Source organism: Podarcis bocagei (assembly GCF_964188305.1).
Source record: "Podarcis bocagei genome assembly, chromosome: 2".
NCBI lineage: Eukaryota > Metazoa > Chordata > Lepidosauria > Squamata > Lacertidae > Podarcis > Podarcis bocagei.
Genome location: NC_138126.1, coordinates 8,048,720 through 8,070,351, shown reverse-complemented (window position 1 = coordinate 8,070,351; position 21,632 = coordinate 8,048,720). Strand labels below are relative to the sequence as shown.

At 46.8% G+C, this 21,632-nt stretch overlaps 2 protein-coding genes across 3 annotated transcripts; both read right to left on the bottom strand.

The window, feature by feature from the left end:
- Nucleotides 1–1,082: 1,082 nt before the first annotated feature.
- LOC308580877 (putative zinc finger protein 75C) lies at nucleotides 1,083–10,274 on the bottom strand. 2 transcript variants are annotated; one of them, XM_081183146.1, is made up of 7 exons: nucleotides 10,037–10,274; nucleotides 8,001–8,424; nucleotides 7,763–7,844; nucleotides 6,154–6,236; nucleotides 5,820–5,946; nucleotides 1,840–3,716; nucleotides 1,083–1,587 (listed from the first exon to the last, which is right to left on the bottom strand). In XM_081183146.1, the coding sequence occupies exons 2-6, from the start codon at nucleotides 8,397–8,399 to the stop codon at nucleotides 3,082–3,084; spliced, it is 1,326 nt and encodes a 441-aa protein (XP_081039272.1). In that variant the 5' UTR covers nucleotides 8,400–8,424; nucleotides 10,037–10,274; the 3' UTR covers nucleotides 1,083–1,587; nucleotides 1,840–3,081. The 2 variants fall into 2 exon arrangements, with proteins under 2 accessions (XP_081039272.1, XP_081039271.1); XM_081183145.1 differs by having other exon boundaries at nucleotides 8,001–8,511; nucleotides 10,037–10,273.
- Nucleotides 10,275–12,255: 1,981 nt separating this feature from the next.
- On the bottom strand, nucleotides 12,256–21,131 carry LOC308581192 (neurotrophin receptor-interacting factor homolog). Its single transcript, XM_081183719.1, has 6 exons — nucleotides 20,992–21,131; nucleotides 16,036–16,522; nucleotides 15,297–15,378; nucleotides 14,750–14,832; nucleotides 13,637–13,763; nucleotides 12,256–12,506 (listed from the first exon to the last, which is right to left on the bottom strand). Exons 2-6 carry the CDS (start codon nucleotides 16,489–16,491, stop codon nucleotides 12,454–12,456), a joined length of 801 nt encoding a protein of 266 aa, XP_081039845.1. The 5' UTR covers nucleotides 16,492–16,522; nucleotides 20,992–21,131; the 3' UTR covers nucleotides 12,256–12,453.
- Nucleotides 21,132–21,632: the final 501 nt, after the last annotated feature.

Sequence of the window (21,632 nt, the reverse complement as noted above, 5' to 3'; positions counted from 1 at the left end):
GCCCAGAGCCAGGAACCCTATAAGGTGACAGACATAAGACAAACAAGGAACATGGCAGGAGGGAGGCTGAGAGCAAAAGTGTTTAGTGGTTTGAGTTAAAGGACACTCTTGCTCCAAGTGTTGGGCTTGGGTAGGGGAGGGTATGATAAATGGCTGTTCTGGGATAGGCCCAGGCTAGATAGCTACTCTGAACCAAGCCAAGACATTTCCCTGAGCCAATAAGGTTGCTTTCAAGGTAGCACTATAGAGAACGTTTCTTTTGTGCTAGGATTTCTCCTTGCGTAATGGAAGGGATTGCTCCCACACACCTCTTATATTTGCTCCAATACTTTGGCCACCTCATGAGAAGAGAAGACTGTCTGGAAAAGACCCTGGTGTTGGGAAAGATGGCGGGCACAAGGAGAAGGGGACAACAGAGGATGAGATGGTTGGACAGTGTTCTCGAAGCTACCAGCATGAGTTTGACCAAACTGCGGGAGGCAGTGGAAGACAGGAGTGCCTGGCGTGCTCTGGTCCATGGGGTCAGGAAGAGTCAGACACAACTAAACAACTAAACAACTAAACAACAACAATGGTGGTGTACGAGGTTCTTCTTGGGAGTTGGCAGTGGGCGACAGCAGCCACAGAGGTGATGGGTGGAGGCTGGGTACCCACAGCAATTTTTTTGTGGGTGCCTGGGCCCCTGGAGATGGTGCCAGTGCCTCCACATGCTATCCTCACAACAACCCTGGGAGGTAGGTTAGGCTGAGAGACCATGACTGGCCCAAGATCATCCAGTGAGCTTTGTGACTGAGTGAATCCTGGTTCCCTAGGTAATAGTCATACTCTCCAAGGATTCCACCACTCTGTTATAGGACTCATCCCTCATCCCTTCAGAGCAGATCTGGGGATGGCATGGGTGCAGGCAGCAGGAGGAGCACAAATATAATTGAATGCCACCCTAAGGATTTATACAACTGACAACTGTCATGTTTAAATGTCCACTGCTTTGTTGCAAATGAGGAGGAGGAGGAAGAGAATGAGAACAGGTGGAAACCACACTTTTGTCCTAGCAGAGAAGCAACAGTGACAGCAGGGGCCTCTTCTGAACCAAAACAAGACACCTTTATTTATTCTATGTATTATTTCATTTTATATATTTATATACTGCTTTAAACTTAAGACAGTCCCTAGCTGGCTAACTATTATTATTATTATTATTATTATTATTATTATTATTATTATTTATTAAATTTCTATTAAAAACCATGTAGCAATGAAACTGAGAAGCTACAATATAATACTATCCTGTTAAACAAAACTGCAATGTGGTAAAACCAGTGCTTTTTTCTGGGGTACATGGTACTGGCACCTTTCTCTTTTCCAAGTGCTAAAAAGTGTGGCACTTACTGTAACAACCTCATGGTGAGTACCGGCACCTTTTCTCCTAAAAAAAGAGCACTGGATAAAACAATACGATCTTTAAAAACAAAATCATTGCAAACTTTAAGAACAAACACTTGGAAACATATTTAGAGTTGGGGAATATTTTAGAGTCTTCAGCCTTCCAAATCAGCCCCCTGATTCACAAAGTACTACAGATCACAGCTAAATTCAAGAAGAAGGAGGAGTTTGGATTTGATATCCCGCCTTTCACTCCCTTTAAGGAGTCTCAAAGCGGCTAACATTCTCCTTTCCCTTCCTCCCCCACAACAAACACTCTGTGAGGTGAGTGGGGCTGAGAGACTTCAGAGAAGTGTGACTGGCCCAAGGTCACCCAGCAGCTGCATGTGGAGGAGCGGAGACGCGAACCCGGTTTCCCAGATTACGAGACTACCGCTCTTAACCACTACACCACACTGGCTCTCAACCCTACAACTACAAAGATCATATAACACGTACTGCTCATTCAATGTCACTCTGTTCACACACCGCTCACACATCCAGACATACCCACAGATGTACCATCCAAACACTCCAATATCTCACACTCAATCTGTAACTAATGTCATCAGCCACTCCTTCCTCTGAACAAAAGGATAGTGGAAAAACATCAAGGAGGCAATGAAAACATTCATTTACAATACACGTAGGTCCTGCTATCCAAATATATGAAAATTCACTTATCCAAACATGACGGATTAGTACAATTAGAAATTTCCCCATAGGAATAAATGAAATTGTTGGCTTGTTCTGAGAATGCTCACCTAACAAACAATTTCCTAAGAATGCACTGTGCTTAAATAGCAGGTTGCTATCTCTCACCAAAGAATTGGTGGAATGGTAAAAGGTAAGGTAAAGGTAAAGGACAGTTAAGTCCAGTCGAATTTGACTATAGGGTGTGGCGCTCATCTCAGTTTTCAGGCTGAGGGAGCCAGCATTTGTCCACAGACAGCTTTCCGGGTCATGTGGCCAGCATAACTAAACCCCTTCTGAAGCAACAACGAAACACCACAATGGAAGCCAGGGCGCACAGAAATGCTGTTTACCTTCCTGGCACAGCGGTACCAATTTATTTACTCATGCTGGTATGCTTTTCAACTGCTAGGTTGGCAGGAGCTGGGACAGGGCAACGGGAGCTCACCCTGTTGCGCCAATTCAAATGGCTGACCTTACGATTGATTGGCAAGCCCAAACACTCAGTGGTTTAGACCACAGCGCCACCCGCGTCCCGTGCGGGTGGAATGGTAAACACCTCCCCCTTGTACTACTTCCTCTCACCAGGTGCCCTCAGACAATTCAACCCACAAAAGAAAGTACTCCACACACAATCTTGAAGGAGGGCACCCTCACAGTTTGCTTCAGCAATGCCGGTCTTGAAGTTTTCTGGCTGGAGGGCAACTGTCAACAATGAACGGTTCCACTCACTTCCTCTGCACTTCTGCCCCAACAAAACATCTCCCACGGCCACCAGGAAGCAACTGGTGGCCTTCTCTCTCTTCCTCACCATTTGCCCCTTACCACTAGAACTGGAAAGCTTAAAGTGATTGTCTTATCAGTTTAGCATTTGTACAAATGTAATGGTTAAGTGCCCACAGTAAATTTGCAAGAGAGGAAGATGGAGAGAAAACCAGAACTTGGTTACACCAGAAGGCACAGCTTTTATGATTTCACCCCTGTGTGAATTTGTTGATGAGAAATGAGACTTCTCTTGCAGCGGAAGCTCTTTCCACATTCTAAGCACTGATACGGTTTCTCCCCACTGTGCATTGTTTGATGGTGATGGAAGTATATGCTTCTCGTAAAGCTTTTGCCGCATTCCAAGCACTGATACGGTTTTTCTCCACTGTGGATACTTTGATGACAACGGAAGCTTGTGCTTCTAGTAAAGCTCTTCCCACATTCCAAGCACTGATATGGTTTCTCCCCACTGTGAATTCTTTGATGGCGGCGCAAGTTTCTGCTCGCATTAAAGCTCTTCCCACATTCCAAGCACTGGTGTGGTTTCTCTCCTGTATGGATTCTTTGATGGGAAGTGAGACTTTCCTTCCAGCTGAAGCTCTTCCCGCATTCCAAGCATTCAAATGGCTTCTCCCCTGTATGAATTATTTGATGCGAAGTGAGACTTTTCTTCCACTTGAAGCCCTTCCCACATTCCAAACAGTGATATGGTTTCTCCCTGATGGCAGTTCTTTCGTGGGAATTCTGACTCAGGATCTCTTCACACTCTAAATATTTAGATGGCTCCTCCGCTGTGTGGATTTTCTCATGGTTCATTGTTTCCAATTTGTTACTTTCTGCAATGGAGATAGAATTTTTTTTAGAGCTTTAGGAGAAAATGGAGACCTAAATTACTGGAAAATACCATAGAATCATAAGAGTTGGAAGGGACCCAAGGGTCATCTAGTCCAACCCCCAGAATGTCTGTGAGAAAGAAAGAACTGAAAGGACTTAGATGGGAGGCAGATCTTATTGCACAGAGTTGCTAGCATTATCTGAGAGCTGGTGTGCTACACTGTTGGATTTGGTTGTTGTGAGAAAAAAAGAGGCCCATTAACAGTAGCCTATAAAACAAAGCTAAATATAAATAATTTTGGCAAGCTCCCTCAGAAAATATTGGAGTGAGGTAACATGACCAGGTTTTAGGTGTTTTAAAACATTGACACTCCCTGTCAGTAACACTGAGATGTCTAGTTCCTCGTGATTTGGTAGCATTTACACATACCCAGCAGGAAGGACTCCTAGTAATGTGGAAGAAAATCCTGTGGCCGCTTATCCCTCAACCGGAGGATCAAAGTAAGGTTGAGGGACATTGGAAACAAAACTAAAATTTCATATACAGTCCATGAGGGTTAAAGCTTAATGGTTACTCTAATTAGGCACAACACTTTTGTTTCAGTCAAATCAACTTTACAGAAATAATAATTTAACTCAAAACTTCCACTTTAAATCTGTTTCTAATTAAACTGATTCCTCCTAAAATAGCTATTTCTTCGACTTGGCCCTAGAATGGCTATTTGTTCTACTATGCCAGTAAAACATTTCCAACCGTCTTCTAGGATATTTTCCTTCTACTCAGGGAAATGATCTGGGTTGCCATGCCTAGCAAAACCCAAAACACTCGGCTAATCTCTAGCCAAGACCTTTCTAAACCCAATCCAAGCCCCATCTGACAGTTAAATTGCCAGCTTCTATCTTTTAACTCTCCATTCCCTCCTGATTGGTTGACACACCACCCAGCCCAGATTGGTTTCTGGGTCTCCAAGGTCCATCCATCACAAAAAGCACAATCAAACAAAACACAATTTTCTTACTAAAACCAGTCTAACTTTGCTAGTTACATGTTACCTGTCTTGGATTTTAGAGCAAGTGCGCAGTTCCTTGAACATGGCTGGTTGTTAAAGAGAGCATCTTTGGACTCCTGTCCTGATGTTTCCAGGAGGGGAAAAGCTTAAAATGTTATGGGAATTTGATACTAGTAAAAGCCCACCTCTTTTCTGAGATGGATACTTGTTTGGCACAATTATGAAATCTGTTCCATTTCTGATGTCAGTGGTCTCTTTCGCCAACCAGAAAATGACTGAGAGGCTACTTCCACTTCCGTAACAATTCCGAAATTTACATTTCAAAAGGCCTGGGAAGTTCAGACCAGTTTGATCTCTGTTTAAAAGGACATAATAGGACAAAGTATATTCTGAGATGAAACAATAGATTGCTGTTCATTCAATGTTAAATGTGGGGGCATATAGAATCCAGATGCTATAACTTTCGAGTTATATGATGATTTTGTTGATACATCACACATGTACCGTATTTTTCGCCCTATAGGACGTACTTTCCCCCCTCCAAAAATAAAGGGGAAATGTGTGTGCGTCCTATGGGGCGAATGCAGGCTTCAGGAAGCTATCCGCAAGCCTTGCGAGCCCGGCAGGAGTTCCCGCCGGGCTCGCAAGGCTTGCGGGTGGCAGCCTGCAGCCCGAAGCACGGGGCACGCTCCAGAGCGCACCCCGGGCTTCGGGCAGATATCGGGCAGCCCCACAAGCTCGGGGGACAGCGGGAAGGTGGAGCGTCGCCACCCCGCTATTCCCCAACCTGATTTGGAGGCTGGCGGTGGGGAGAAGCAAGCTTCTCCCCACCACCAGCCCCACAAGCTTGGGGGACAATGGGGCAAGCTGCTGCCCCATGGAGGCTAGGGAGGCTATCCCTGAAGGCAGAAGAGGGAGACGGAGCGCTCCATCTCCCTCTTCTAGCTTGGTGATGGCTGCGAGGGGGGGGAATAATTCCCCCCCGATTTCCCCCCCAAAAAACTAGGTGCGCCCTATGGGCCGGTGCGCCCTACGGGGCGAAAAATACGGTAACTATTTTCAAAGTTGATATTATGATTCAATTGGGAGGCTTACTGAGAGAGGCCATGATCCCACAATTCTCCTCCATGACTTCGTTATGCAAAGCTCTCTGATCAGGATCCAGCAGCGCCCACTCTTCGTCTGTGAAATACACAGCAACATCTTCAAAGGACACTGAATCCTAAAATAGAAAGAAAACATTTACCCCCTCACAGACAGCATAAACATTAACTACTTCTACTCAGCACCCTCTGGAGACTTTGCCAAGGACAGATTTCAAAGCAGCAAAGTGGTAAGAGAGATTCATTCAGGCCCCGGAAGGTGAGGAGGGGACAGAGGTGCCCCGGCTGCCCCCAGCCTCTCTCCCCACACTGATCTGCCCCACTACCTGATCTTGTGCCACAGAAGTTGCTTCCCCTCCGCTGTGAAGAGGAGATGGTTTAGGAGCTCTTGCCAGCATCACCCCGTTACCTGCAAGAGACACAGTTGGTGGGAAGTCAGTATCAAGAACTACAAACAGGCCTTAGAAAAAGGCTTATGTGTTAAGAGTTTATGAATATATGTGTTTAAACCTATTTAATATTTCAATTATGTGAAAGCACTTCTTTTAATGTACAGTCATACCTCGGGTTACAGACGCTTCAGGTTGCGTGTTTTCACGTTGCGCACCGCGCTGAACCGAACCCGGAAGTACCGGAATGGGTTACTTCCAGGTTTCAGCACTCATGCATGCACAAGAGCGCTAAAATCACACTTTGCGCATGTGCACCCAGCCCTATCTCTCCTTTAAATCAGAACCAGTGAAGGCGGTGAAGGTCCTGTGTGAGTGCCTGGAGGCGGTTGGAGGTTGGATGGCGGCTAACAGATTGAGGTTGAATCCTGACAAGACAGAAGTACTGTTTTTGGGGGACAGGGAGCGGGTTGGTGTGGGGGATTCCCTGGTCTTGAATGGGGTAACGGTGCCCCTGAAGGACCAGGTGCGCAGCCTGGGAGTCATTTTGGACTCACAGCTGTCCTTGGAGGCGCAGGTTAACTCTGTGTCCAGGGCAGCTGTCTACCAGCTCCACCTGGTATGCAGGATAAGACCCTACCTGCCCGCGAACTGTCTCGCCAGAGTGGTGCATGCTCTAGTTATCTCACGCTTGGACTACTGCAATGCGCTCTATGTGGGGCTACCTTTGAAGGTGACCCAGAAACTGCAATTAATCCAGAATGCGGCAGCTAGACTGGTGACTGGGAGTGGCCGCCGGGACCACATAACACCGGTTCTGAGAGATCTGCGTTGGCTCCCAGTACATTTCCGAGCATGATTCAAAGTGTTGGTGCTGACCTTTAAAGCCCTAAACGGCCTCGGTCCTGTATACCTGAAGGAGCGTCTCCACCCCCATCGTTCAGCCCGGACACTGAGATCCAGCACCGAGGGCCTTCTGGCGGTTCCCTCATTGCGAGAAGTGAGTCTACAGGGAACCAGAAAGAGGGCCTTCTCGGTAGTGGCGCCCGCCCTGTGGAACGCCCTCCCATCAGATGTCAAAGAGATAAATAATTACCTAACATTCAGAAGACATCTTAAGGCAGCCCTGTTCAGGGAAGTTTTTAATATGTAACGCTCTACTGTTTTTAACACTGATTGGGAGCCGCCCAGAGTGGCTGGGGAAACTCAGCCAGATGGGCGGGGTATAAATAATAAATTATTATTATTATTATTATATGCAGAAGCGCCAAATTGCAACCAGCGCGTGCACAGATGCGGCGCTGCGGGTTGCGAACACTGCGGATCATGTTTGCAACCCGAGCGTCCACTGTATCAGCTTTTGACCACAAGTCAAAGTACAGGTCTCCATGGATAACATAGCAAAACATTGTAAATAAAGACATTTTTCATCTCTGGAAAAAGGCTGGAGAACAGCGTCATTCACCCCAAAGATTAAGGGAGCCCACGTATTTATTTCACACCGAAATAGGGGGACCATATTGAGATAGATCCCATCAACCCTTACCCAGTGGCCTCTGTTTGGTGTCTGATGGAGTCCTCTCCCACTCAGAGAAATCAACATCCATTTTTGCAAACAGATCTTTTCCCTGAAAGAGCAACAAAGATTCAAAAGACAGAATGGGAAGAAGAATAAAAAGAAGGAATGAGAGAAGAAGAAACCTTCAAGGTTACCGGATATCCTTGGATGCTTTCCTGAAAAGGTTTGACAATCACATGGAAGTAACCAGGATAAACACTCTCACCTGCTGCCTTCTCTGCTTCTCATCCTCTGCCCGGCTCAGGAGGTAACCTTCGGCCAGGGCCACAGCCTGACAGCTGGTCTCTGCTCCGCACTCCCTCACCCAGCTCTCCATCTCCAGTGGAAGGACAGCCAGGAACTGCTCCAAGATCACCAGGTTCAGGATCTGAGTTTTAGTGTGTCGCTCTGGCATCAGCCACTTGTGGCAAAGACGGTGGAGTTTGCTGCAAACCTCTCGGGGTCCTTCGGCCTCTTGGTAGTGGAAATCCCTGAACTCCTGGTGCTCAACATGTGATCTAAGGGCGTCCTCCTCACCCGGGATCTTCAGTCGGGTTCTGTCCCAGGATCCTCTGCTGCTCCCTGCCTGGATGATACTGGGACAACCTCCTAAATCCTCATCCATCTTTGATACTTCTTTTACGGAAGAACTGAACAGAACCAAAAGAACCCACTCGTCTCGTGCCAGTTTCTGTCTCCAAGAATAAGACAATCTTAAGTAGAAGTGCTACCAAGTCCTGAAAAGGCAAGTTGTTGAATTATTGTTAAGCTATAGAATTATTACACTGCCAGGACAGGGAAAATGTGGATGAGTCTGGCTAGCAACCAGATATATTCTGTATTGCTGTAATCCACCGTGGGGCATTTTAGTGAAGGTAGGCAATAGAGCTAAATAATAATAATAGCAGCAGTCTGGTTGAATGTAAGAAGGTGTGGTATCTGTTCTACTGGTCTGTTCCCTACCACTCCTTCCCCTTGGGGCACCCTCCCTCTCTTTAACACTGTCATCCTTTGTTTCTGAAAGTTGCCAGCCACAGCTCTCCTCATCCCTAAGTCCTTGCATGCACAGGGTCCCAGGTTCAAGTCCTGGCACCTCCAAGTATTTATTTATTTAGGCATTTGTACCCCACTCTTGGTGGGACACGGGTGGCACTGTGGGTTAAACCACAGAGCCTAGGGCTTGCCGATCAGAAGGTCGGCAGTTCAAATCCCCGCGACGGGGTGAGCTCCCGTTGCTCGGTCCCTGCTCCTGCCAACCTAGCAGTTTGAAAGCAAGTCAAAGTGCAAGTAGATAAATAGGTACTGCTTTGGCGGGAAGGTAAACGGCGTTTCCGTGCACTGCTCTGGTTCACCAGAAGCGGCTTAGTCCTGCTGGCCACATGACCCAGAAGCTGTACGCCGGCTCCCTCAGCCAATAAAGCAAGATGAGCGCCGCAACCCCAGAGTCGGTCATGACGACCTAATGGTCAGGGGTTCCTTTACCTTTACCCCACTCTTCAGCTAAAAAGGTTCCTGGAGTGGCTTACAAGCAGTGAATTAAAACAACACAGTCCCTGCCTACAAGTTTACAGTCTGGGGAAAAACAACCCATGACACACAATGGAATAGTGACAGGGAGGGGAAATCCAACTCGCGCGCCAATTCTTAAACAGTTGTTCTTATAATGATCAGCTTGCACAGTTCGGGGGCAGCAGGTGCCTATCCTATGTGGTTTAAAAACCCCATTCTCACCTGTTTCAAAAGCCTGACTTTGCACTCCAAACCCTTCTGAAGGAAGGAAGCTGATACTTGCCCACCGACTCACCCCACACAGCCCTTCACTCTGATGGGTTTGGGACTGCTCTGCTTGTCTATTTTAATTTCTCTTCCGAACAGCTGGATCTCTGCTGCTTTTGATCAGCAATGCTTTCTTAGCCGATCTCAAAAAAAGATTTCCCCCTCCACCTCTTCTGAAGGGTTGGATGCCTGAATGGGTAAATGCGTGTCATCTTAGGAGGCTTGATTAATTGCTGTTGTGTGTGTAATTCTAATCAAAGTGCAATTGAAGAAATACTTCCATGCAGATCAGTTTTAACACCCACCCCCCCGCTCTATTTCAAAAGGGGCCCTCTGGCTTTGGAGAGAGAGGGCGAACCTCCACCCCCAAATTTGGGGGCGTCCCGTGGATGGGTCGGCTGCACAGACCCCTCTCTGCAACCTCCCCCCTGCAGCCCAGGGACTCCCCTGAACCCGAATGCACAGACTAGAGGGGGGTCGACTCACCGCCAGGTTTCAGAAGGGTGCTTGGGAGAAATAGAGGGCTCCCTCCCTCCCTGTTCAAAGTGATAGATCCAGGCAGCGAGGGGCTTTGGGGGGAGACGCTCTTCCTCTGCAAGACTCCAGACCCTCCTCCTCCTCCCCGCCCTCCTAATTTCCCTTCCTCTCTAGGAATCTAGATAAGCTCACTTTAACCCTTAGAAGCCCCAAGCCGCCAGAGCTGCTTAGTGGTAAAGCGCTGCCTTGGCATACAAGAGTTCAATCCGTGGCCTTTAAACTTTAAAAGATCAGGTCGGGAAGGACGGGGAAGATTTCAAGGTGGAGGGTAAGAAGAAGAAGAAGAAGAGTTTGGATTAAGGGCACGCAGCTGCATCATCTCTCTTGTGTGCTTCTCAAAGGAGAAGCCAAGGAGGAATCATGAGCTGAGCACAGGTTTGATCCAGGGCTGTGCGCACTTCAGATACATTGAAAACACATTTCACCTCCACGAAAGAATTTTGGAAACTGTCATTTTTTAAGGGTGCTGGGAATTGTAGCTTGGCAAACTACAGTTCCCAGGATTTTTGTATTGGCAGAAATGACAGCTCAGTTAGAGCATGGTGCTGGTAACACCAAGGTTGCAGGTTCAGTCCCCGTATGGGAGATCTGCAGATTCCTGCATTCCAGGGGGGTTGGACTAGATGACCCTCAAGGTCCCTTCTAGCTCTGTGATTCTATTATATGTAGGATGTGTATGCAGACTGAGGGACACCTCTGTGGGAAAATGGTTGTTTGTACATAAAAGCTTTTATTATTGCAGAGCGATTTTGCAGCACGAGATATTGCTTGGGCATGATGAGCACGTGAACATTAATGATTGGCTCACGTAGAATAGTATTCTCTTTGTCTGCGGGCAGGGGCAAGGTTGCATTCCTTTGATTGTTACTTTTTCGAGTACAAGGCAGAACAAACGCTGTGCTGGAGGAGAGAGGATGAATTATTTTTACTGCACTCAATAAACATTGCGCTGCAGCGGTCAGAACTTTTTTCAAGTCATCTTGGTGTGAGACTGATTTTCTTACTGATGCCGAGCTGGCTTCTCGACACACCTCCGGTTCCCAGCTTCTGATTTATTGACTGAGAGGACTGGACCGCCTATAACCGATCAGGTTAATGGGTTTTGGCCTTACAATTTCTACGCTGGGTTACTGAAATCTGTTTAGAGGCCAGGCTCTCCATTTCTGCACAAGAACCGTGTGACCTGCCAGAAACCTCTTTAGAAGTAGCAAATTGCAGCCATGTCGATGCTCCCTTTGAAGCAATGCCCTGTCCTTGTATGAACTTACAAAACACTTTATTTTTAATTCAATGTGGTTGTTTTGAGGACTGTGCTTGACAGCTCTGGAATCAGTCATCGCACACTGGATCAACATCTTCATCTACTGTGACCCCAGGGTCTCCTTCTGGTCCGACTCTATGAGCGTATATATGAAATTAAGATTTTGTTTTACTTTTTGCTCCAACGAGATCTTAGAAATCTCTTTTTGTTTAAACCACTCCAAAAAATTAGAATCATCAGCAAAGTAAGGAGCAGTGATTCTCTTGTTCACAAAACAATTTTACTCATACCATATTTTTTTTTTTTGGGGGGGGGGTCCATGAGCGATTGGAGGACTTAAATTATGAAGCTGTAGAGACCTAAGTAAAAAGTCCCTTTTCTATGCCAGAGGCTCATTCTATGGCACTGGCTCTATAAAATTCTCTGGTCCTCTGTAGAATTCAGTGACATTTTAAAAGCTAGCAAATGTATTATTGGATAAACTTTCATAGATTATCAAGAACAATGCATCTGATGAAGTTTACTACATGTACTGCGGCTCCAAAAAGAGAGCTTATGCTGCAACAAATCTGTGAACCTTGAGGGTGTTGAAGATAGAAGACAAGCCCTTTGGCAAATTTAAATCACAATTACAAAAAGTAGGGTAGTGCAGAGATGGTTCAGATGAGAACTAGTCTACAGAGCTTATATGTAGTACGGATGCGTGAACTGCAAGCCTCTCCCCAGCAGACAACCACACTCTGGATATGCTGATGACCTACAAGTAAAGTTCAGTGTTTGTAGGTCTCACTATCCTGATCGACCCCCAGAGTGATTTTTCTTTGACTTTTAGGATGCGTTTTTCATGATTTCAAACCTGGCCACACAGACCCCACTCCCCCCAATTCAAAGTAAGTGACAGACCAAGTGAAAACAAGACCTTTAATTATCATCATCGTTCATTAGCATTTCATTTACATCTGTTCAACTTTTCCTTCAAGGAGCTTGAGGCAGGATTCATGGGTCTCCGTAGCCCAATGTTATTCACACAACAATCCTGAGAGGTAGCATAGGCTGAGATACAGCGACTGGGCTGACCCAGTGAGCTTTGTAGCCGAGTGGTGATTTAATCCTTGGTCTCCCACATCCAGTTAATATTCTTCCGCTTTATTCCACATTCTGGAAAATAGACATAAAAGCTGATACACAGCTTGCCCAAAAATGGAAAGAAAAAGTTCTGACAAAAGCAGAATGGATTAAAAAACTTATGGAATACACAGAAACAGTGAGACTTACCAGAAAAATAAGAAATCAAGATAACAAACTTTTTACAAAAGAAAGGAAATGGTTTACTGAATATTTCCAAACAAACTGTAAATAGATAAGAACATTGGCATTACAGGGAACCAGGCAGAGGGTCTTCTCTGTAGTGGCACCTGCCCTGTGGAACGCCTTCCCACCAGATGTCAAAGAGAACAACAACTACCAGACTTTTAGAAGACATCTGAAGGCAGCCCTGTTTAGGGAAGCTTTTAATGTTTGATGCATTACTGTATTTTAATATTTTGTTGGAAGCCACCCAGAGTGGCTGGGGAAGCCCAGCCAGATGGGCGGGGTATAAATAATAAATTATTATTATTAATTATTATTATTATTATTATTATTATTATTATTATTATTATTACTACTACTACTACTACTACTACTACTACAGGATTACTGAAATAACCTGCAGTTTTATAAGAGTATACATTTAAAGTAGATGAATAAATGATTAAGTTAAGTTAATGTAGAATACAGTCATACCTCGGGTTACAGACGCTTCAGGCTGTGTTTTCTTGGGTTACGGACCCGCTGAAACCCGGAAGTACCAGAACAGGTTACTTCCGGGTTTCGGTGGTCACGGATGTGCAGAAGCGCTAAATCGCACTTTGTGCATGCGCAGAAGCACCAAATTGCAACCCGCGCGTGTTCAGATGCGGCACTATGGATTGCGAACACTGCAGGTTGCGAACGTGCCTCCCGCACGGATCACGTTCGCAACCCGAGCGTCCATTATATGCATAAAAGATAAGAAACCGCAGAAAGGAACAGCAGAAAGAAGGGGAAGGAAGCAGAGTTTCGAACTGTTAAAATCATTGTATAATTATTGAAATGTACAAAATTGAAAGTCATAAATAAAAATTATACATATAAAAATAGAATCCCAGGTTATCTAGGTGGTGCTACTCAGTTACATGAGAATATTGTTGGTTCATCACATATAAAATTATGGTTTTTCAAAACAAATATACAGCGTGGAGCCTCACCAAGAGAATCCATGATGCCACAGGTCTCCTCCATGACTTCCTTATGCAGAGCTCTTTGGTCAGCATCCAGCAGAGCCCACTCTTCCTCCGTGAAATTCACAGCCACGTCTTCAAAGGATGCTGGATTCTAAAAGAAAAAGGAAATAATTCCACCTCAGAGATCGCATCAGGAATATCCATTACTCATCATTGGGTTGTTTTAATGGGATTGCCTTGCTATGCATTCTGATCATGGGTGTTTATTTTAACGTTATAATGGTACATTTTCATGATGTGTTTTCATGATGCGTGTTTTGATTTTTAATCTTTCCGTAACTACTTTTTGTTTGCCAGCTCTTTGGAATCCTATTTTAGCATTAATAATAATAATAATTTTTATTTATACCCCACCCTCCCCAGCCAAGGCCGGGCTCAGGGCGGCTAACAACCAATAATAAAAACAAGTTGAATGAATACAACTTAAAAACAAGATTAAAATACAACATTAAGCGTTTTTAAAATCCATAAATAATACTGCTGTAATCACCAAGGGACACGGGTGGCGCTGTGGGTAAAACCTCAGTGCCTAGGGCTTGCCGATCGTATGGTCGGCGGTTCGAATCCCCGCGGCGGGGTGAGCTCCCGTCTTTCGGTCCCAGCTCCTGCCCACCTAGCAGTTCGAAAGCACCCATAAGTGCAAGTAGATAAATAGGTACCGCTTTATAGCGGGAAGGTAAACGGCGTTTCCGTGTGCTGCTCTGCTGCTGGTTCGCACCAGCAGCTTCGTCACGCTGGCCACGTGACCCGGAAGTGTCTCCGGACAGCGCTGGCTCCCGGCCTCTTGAGTGAGATGGGCGCACAACCCTAGAGTCAGATACGACTGGCCCGTACGGGCAGGGGTACCTTTACCTTTAATCACCAAGAAATAATTCTAGCTTTATCCAAAGGGCTTGTTAATAAGAGGTGGCTGCTCATTATTGTCAGAATTTAAACCTCCTTTGAGTGGCCTTCAAAGCCTTTGCTGAGGACAGATTTTAAAGAGGCAAAGCAGAAGAGAGATTCATCCAGGCCAGGCAGCTGAGGGGACAGAGGCTACCATCAGCCCCTCTCTCCCCACTGATCTGCCCCCCCTACCTGATCTTGTGCCACGGAATCTGCATCCCCTCCACTGTGAAGAGCAGGTGGCTGAGGAGGTCTGGTCAGCATCCTCCTGTCACCTGTGAGAATCAAAGTTAGTGCGAAGACAGTTGAACTTGCTCCTCTCGGAGGTTAAGTGATGCAAGCTTAAGTATACACAGGCCTTAGGGGGGGGGAACCTTATTTTATTAAAGTGTTTATACCATTTTATATATCAGTTGTGTGAAAATGCGACTCTCCTCCTTTGGGCAAAATGTGCAGGTCCCCATGCATAAAGTAGTGAATTGTTTTAAGCAAGGACATTTTTCACCTGTGGAAAAAACTGGCGACAAGTGTCTCCCCCCCAAAAAAAAATAATAATTAAAGGATCCCCCCGGATTTATTTCACACTCAACAGAAAGAGGCTAATTTGAGATACATCCCATTAATATTTACCCAGGGGGTGGAAAATACTAGAGAGAAGTGTCGTTCCAGAAAAGATTAAATGAGCCCAAAGCCTGTTTCCAAGATCCATGAAATTGGGATAAATCCCATTAAATATTACCAAGTGGCCTCGCTCTGGTGTCCAATGCAGCGGTCTCTGCCTCTGAGCAATCAGTCTCCATTTCTGCAACCAAATCCTCTCCCTGAAACAGTAATGAAGATTGTGGCGATCACACACAGGGGCCCCGGACGTTTGACGGCCTATTGACCCTGTGCCACCACTGCGATTGCTTTTTCCGCTGCCATCACCCCGTATCTTACGGGGACACACGGAGTCCAGTCAGTTGTTAACATTAACAAATAATCAAGTTTATTTTTAAATGCAGGAACAAGCTTATGGTTACAGTTAATTTTTCTTGTCAGTTTCTTAATCTTAGTTCCTAACGACTTCAAACTGATTATTCCCAACTATCTATCTGACTCCACCTGACAATTCCTCTCACTCTCTCACAATACAACTCTACCAACCCACACCTAATCCTCCCTCTTCCTTCTTCAACTCCCAAACCTCAACTGACTTTCAAAACCTCCCACTCTAACTTTTATTCCCCCCTTGCATTCTCACTGGCCAATCACATCACACACTCATTTAACCCTTTCCTTATGACCCACCTAGGAGGCAAACGCCACAATGATTCAAAACACGAAAATGGGTAGAAGGATTAGAAAAGGGATGACAGGGGGGTGGGGAAACTTCCGTAGAGGCTTTCCAAAAGAGAATGGACAATTAGTAGAGACTTTTAGGATACCCTCCCTCCGATTCCAAAACTTCTGGGACTATCTAAATGAAACACTCTCACCTGCTGTCCTGCCTGCTGCTTCTCCTCTGCCTGGCTCAGGAGGTAACCTTCCACCAGGGCCATCGCCTGGGAACTGGTCTCCGCTCCGCATTCTTTCACCCAGGTCTCCATCTCTGGTGGAAGGACACTCATGAACTGCTTCAGGATCAGCAGGTCCAGGATCTCCTTCTTTGTGTGTTGCTCTGGCTTCAGCCACCGATGGCAAATGTGGTAGAGTCGGTTGCAAATCTCTCGGGGGCCCTGGGCATCTTGGTAGTGGAAATCCCTGAACTGCTGGCGATGTAGATCTGAGCTGTGGGCGCGCTGCTCGCGCAGGACTTTCTGCAGCGAGGTTCTCCAGGATGCCCAACCGCTCCCAATCTTGGCGGCACTGCGGCCTCTTCCTCCTTCCTTGTCCATCTGCGCTCCAAGGAAACCTCCACGAGGTCTACGGGAACTCCTTCGTCCTTCTGCCATTGTGTGTGCTAACGAGAGGTGCTGCCAAATCCTACAAAGTCAAGACGTTGCTCTGTTATAAGACTGCTACACTGTCAGAAGAGGAAAAACGCTTGCTGAGCAAGTGTGGATGAGTCTCACTAGCAACCAGGGCTGGATTATAGTGGTACATCATCATCATCATCATCATCATCATCATTATTATTATTATTAAATTCAATAGTGCTCCTGGAAGAAAAGTTGATGCAAAATTTGCAGGCCAACTTCTATGTCAGCTTTTCTCAAAACGTTGGCCAAGAAGCACTTAATAATAATAATAATAATAATTTATTTATATCCCGCCCTCCCCAGCCGAAGCTGGGCTCAGAGCAGCATCAGGCTTCTTCCAGGTGGACCTCAGGGTCACTTCATTCTCCCTCCTCACCTTGTGAGACAAGCAGACCACAGCACTGTAACACCAGAGGGGTCAGCCTAGCTCTGTCATGGAATTCTACTCCAGTGTTTCCCAACCGGTGTTCCGCGGCACACGAGTGTGCCGTGAGACATCGGCTGGTGTGCCGCGAGATGCCTGGAGGGAGGCGGGCGAGTCGGGCGGCGAGAGGCGGGGCGGCGGCGGCGAGGAGAGGCCGCGCCTCCTGCTGCTGCCTGGCGCTCCTCCTCGCAGCCGGCAGCGCTGCCTGGGCGCCTCCGCGCGACTCTGCCTCGCTGGGTTTGGTCTCCCAGCAGAGACGGGTCACACGCGCACCTCCCTCCCTCCGAGGGAGAGCCAGAGAGAGGCATCGCTCCTGCGCGGCGGGAGAGGAAGCAGCCGGAGCGATGCCCCAAACGAGCTGAATTCCGAGCGAGGGACTGAGGGGGGAGGGAAAAAACTTTCACTTTCGTGCGTCCCTCCCGGCGTGACGCTGCGCGCTGACGTCACGGGGCGGGGCTTTAATGGTGGTGTGCCGCGAGATTTTTTTTCAGTAAACAGGTGTGCCGTTGCCCAAAAAAGTTTGGGAAACACTGTTCTACTCAATATTGACCCAGAGCAGATTCCAGTGTATAGTTGCAGAGTAAAAACTTAAAACAAATTGCAGGATTCTGAAAAAATAGACCAGAGGCAACTGATATTTCATCCAACAGAATTTTACTGCTACTGAAGGCATATGAGTATAATGGTCACAGATCCAATACATTCAGGATTGGCACTGTCCAGAAGAAATCTAGTTGCAGCAGACTTAAACTTACTATAATAAGACTAAACCTTAACACCAAGCATACTATCTACAGACCACACCAGAAGGAAGAGAGATAGAAAGTGAAACCCAGGCTCCTTCTGGCCTCTTTTTATAAGTCAGCAAGACCTTGAAGAAGAGATAACAGAATCAGTTTAAGCAAGCTGTAGTCATACCTCGGGTTACAGACGCTTCAGGTTGCGTTTTTTTGGGTTATGGACCGGGTTACTTCTGGGCTTTGGGGGTCATGCATGCGCAGAAGCACCAAATCGCAACCTGTGCGTGTGCAGATGCGCTGCTGCGGGTTGCAAACGTGCATCCCGCATGGATCACGCTCACAACCCGAGCGGCCACTGTACTCAGCTTCTCTGAAGGAATAACCCAAACACCAGGAAACTTCTGCTTGTTTTTCTCCACACAGAGAAGCTTCCAGAACCCTCTTTCTGCACTAAGAAATGCAAACTGACATGTTCCTCCCTGCCTTACTGTGTTTTAAAACAATGTGAGCGTAGTCAGCGGTTGTGACTGAGAAGGGAGTTGCTTGGTCACAAGCCAATCGTAAGAAATCCCTTGGGTCCTAATGAGTTGCCACTTCAGTGATGATTCAGTGTACATTTAATCCCAGCAAACACAAGGTGGCTTTCCTGTACTTCTCAAAATACCTGCACACAGTCATTATATGTAGATTCATCACTACCAGAAAAAAGGCAAATAAAAAATGCTGGAAGGAGGCTTAGAAATGTCTCCTGTTGTTCATTCATTCAATGATAATTCACTGTACAATGAAATTATAGAACAATTTTGTACATGTCCACTCAGAAGTACAGTTGTGCCTTGGGAAGTCAAACGGAATCCGTTCTGGAAGTCTGTTCGACTTACAAAACATTCAGAAACAAAAGCGTGGCTTCCGATTGGCTGCAGAAAGCTCCTAAAGCCAATCGGAAGCTGCAGAAGCCCCGTCAGATGTTTGGCTTCCAAAAATGGTTCACAAACTGAAACATTCATTTTTGGGTTTGTGGCGTTCAAGAGCCAAAACATTCGAGAACTAAGGTGTTCTAAAACCAAGGTACGACTGTACATCTTTTGTTTTGGGGCCTTAAGGTAAAGTAAAGTAAGGTAAAGGTAAAGGGAACCCTGACCATTAGGTCCAGTCGTGACTGACTCTGGGGTTGCGCGCTAATCTCGCTCTATAGGCCGAGGGAGCCGGCGTTTGTCCGCAGACAGCTTCTGGGTCATGTGGCCAGCATGACTAAGCCGCTTCTGGTGAACCAGAGCAGCGCACAGAAATGCCGTTTACCTTCCTGCCGGAGCGGTCCCTATTTATCTACTTGCACATGACGTGCTTTCAAACTGCTAGGCTGGCAGGAGCAGGGATCGAGCAACGGGAGCTCACCCCATCGCGGGGATTCGAACCGCCGACCTGATCGGCAAGTCCTAGGCTCTGTGGTTTAACCCACAGCGCCACCCGTGTCCATTTTGGGCCTTACTCCCACATAAATTAATATGCTGACAGGATTGCAGTAATCAGGTCACATTAAAATTGGTTGAAACTGTACGGATCTGCAAATGGGGCAGAAAAATGTGGCTCTTTATAGTACAAAAATGCATTGGTCTGGTTAAAGGAAGCAAAACCTAAAGCCTTTAGCAACCGTCTAATTCCTTTTTCTATAACTTCAGAGAAGCCCTGTGATGTAAGTGAAGCTGAACCTCAGTGATTAGACCAAGGCAATCAGTGCGAAAAAACCAATAACGTAAGCTTAAAAAGTGAAACAGCAGGGACTCAATGAGTATTTTTGGTGCTATTTCTCAAGGGGGAGTAGGATGTAGCAATCTAAGCTTGAGGGTGGTGCTTAATTTCTTGGGCATTGTTTATCTTCCACAGCTCCAGGAGTCTGTTTTTAATTTTCAAATATTCAGTTCAATTTTTAATTCTTCTATCCATGGCTTCCAGATTTTTGACTAAAGGGAGGGATTTGTGCACTGTGTTAAATTGGACTACCGCAATGCGCTCTACGTGGGGCTACCTTTGAAGGTGACCCGGAAACTACAACTAATCCAGAACGCGGCAGCTAGACTGGTGACTGGGAGCGGCCGCCGAGACCATATAACTCCGGTTTTGAAAGACCTACATTGGCTCCCAGTACGTTTCCGAGCACAATTCAAAGTGTTGGTGCTGACCTTTAAAGCCCTAAACGGCCTCGGTCCAGTATACCTGAAGGAGCGTCTCCACCCCCATCGTCCTGGCCGGACACTGAAGTCGAGCACCGAGGGCCTTCTGGTGGTTCCCTTGCTGTGAGAAGCCAAGTTACAGGGAACCAGGCAGAGGGCCTTCTCGGTAGTGGCGCCCTCCCTGTGGAACGCCCTCCCACCAGATGTCAAAGAGAACAATAACTACCAGACTTTTAGAAGACATCTGAAGGCAGCCCTGTTTAGGGAGGCTTTTAATGTTTGATGTAGTACAGTATTATAAAAAAAAAAATTGGAAGCCGCCCAGAGTGGCTGGGGAAGCCCGGCCAGATGGGCGGGGTATAAATAATAAATTATTATTATTATTATTATTATTATTATTATTATTATTATTATTAGGCCAAGGATAGCTTGAGGGCACAGAATATGGCCACCGTAGCCCAAGATGAGGTTAATCCTAAAGGGCAGAAATGGCCAATCAAATCACTGGCCCGTCTTGCCCAGTAGTGTCCACTTGTGACTTGTAGCATCTCTCTACGGCTTCAGACAGGAAACGTAAAAGGTGCAGTAAAAGAAATGGTCATCGCCAACCTCCCTTCCCTTGCTATGCTAGTAACCATCCACCTTTTCCCCATAACAGGGGAATCTGTGAATTATGGTTCTTTGCAGGCTGGGGTGGGGGCTCCCTCCATTACTTCTCCTCCCCCATTACAGCCACTTGATTCTTCTGATTACTAGGCCTCCAATAGTTCTCAGTAGTGCTTTGTCTTCAGCCTCAAATGATCCTCTCCGTCTCACAGGCATTGCACGTCTGAATGGGCACATGCGTGTCCTCCAGAACGCTTGGGGAAGCCACTGCCTGATTAATGGGGAGGGGCTACTAAATCTAATCAAAGCTCAGTTGGAGATACACTTGCACCGAGATCAACTTTAAATCCTCCCCTCCCCGCAATATTTCAAATAGCATCTCCTGCCTTTGCACACAGGGAGAGAAAAAGGCTGCCCTCCCTGTTGGGGGGGAGCATCCTGGATGGATCAGGTCTCCTTGGCACCCTCTCCTTCCTGCAGCCCTGGGACTCTCCTTCGCCCAAATGCACAAAATAAAGGGGGAACAACTCACCGGCTCCCAGAAGGGTCCAATGCAGCGATGGGAGAGACAAAGACCACGTTGCTCCCCCCGGGGAAAAGCCAAGCAGGAAGGGGCTTTGGAGGGAGGGGCTTTCTCTCCTGGAGGACTCTGCAAGCCCCCCCCTTATCTCCCGCCCTATTCCCTTCCGCTCTAGGAATCCAGTTCGGTTCGCTTTAACTCTTACAAAGCCAAATAGGCGAGAGGGGCAGGAGGCGGGGCGGCTGCTCTTTGCAGACAGAAGCTCCCGGGTTCAATCCGTGGCAGTTTCCCAATTATGAAGAGCCAGGGGGCAAGTCCTGGGGAAGACCAAAGGGCAAGATCACCTCCTTCTGCGCCTGTCCATGAAGGAGGCAAGGAGGAGCCACCCCCTGAACACAGAAGGGTGTTTTGAACAGGGTTCTGGGCACGCGCGAAACACATTCACACCGCACGTTATCCTTGCAAAAGGATCCTGGGAGCGGTAGTTTGTTAGAGGCGCTGCTGGGAATTGTGCCTCTTGTGAGAGGGAAGCTACAGTTCGCATAATTTTGGAAAATTTGGTTGGTGGGTGCGGATGCCCTTTAAAGGCATTGATGCGCGCGAAATTCTGTGCGACTGCCATAAAACTTAGGGAACAAGCTGTACTACCAAAG

Bases quoted from the DNA above. Each gene is read 5' to 3' on its own strand.
- LOC308580877 (XM_081183146.1), bottom strand. From the start codon at position 8,399: ATGGATGAGGATTTAGGAGGTTGTCCCAGTATCATCCAGGCAGGGAGC. The intron at 6,237-7,762 runs GTAAGGGTTGAT...TGTCTCTTGCAG, and splicing joins CACCAAACAGAGGCCACTGG to GTAACGGGGTGATGCTGGCA. The intron at 5,947-6,153 runs GTAGTGGGGCAG...TTTCTATTTTAG, and splicing joins CTTCTGTGGCACAAGATCAG to GATTCAGTGTCCTTTGAAGA.
- LOC308581192 (XM_081183719.1), bottom strand. From the start codon at position 16,491: ATGGCAGAAGGACGAAGGAGTTCCCGTAGACCTCGTGGAGGTTTCCTT. The intron at 13,764-14,749 runs GTAGGGGGGGCA...TTTTTCTTTTAG, and splicing joins ATTCCGTGGCACAAGATCAG to AATCCAGCATCCTTTGAAGA. The intron at 12,507-13,636 runs GTGAGGCTCCAC...TCTATTTTCCAG, and splicing joins TGGCATCATGGATTCTCTTG to AATGTGGAATAAAGCGGAAG.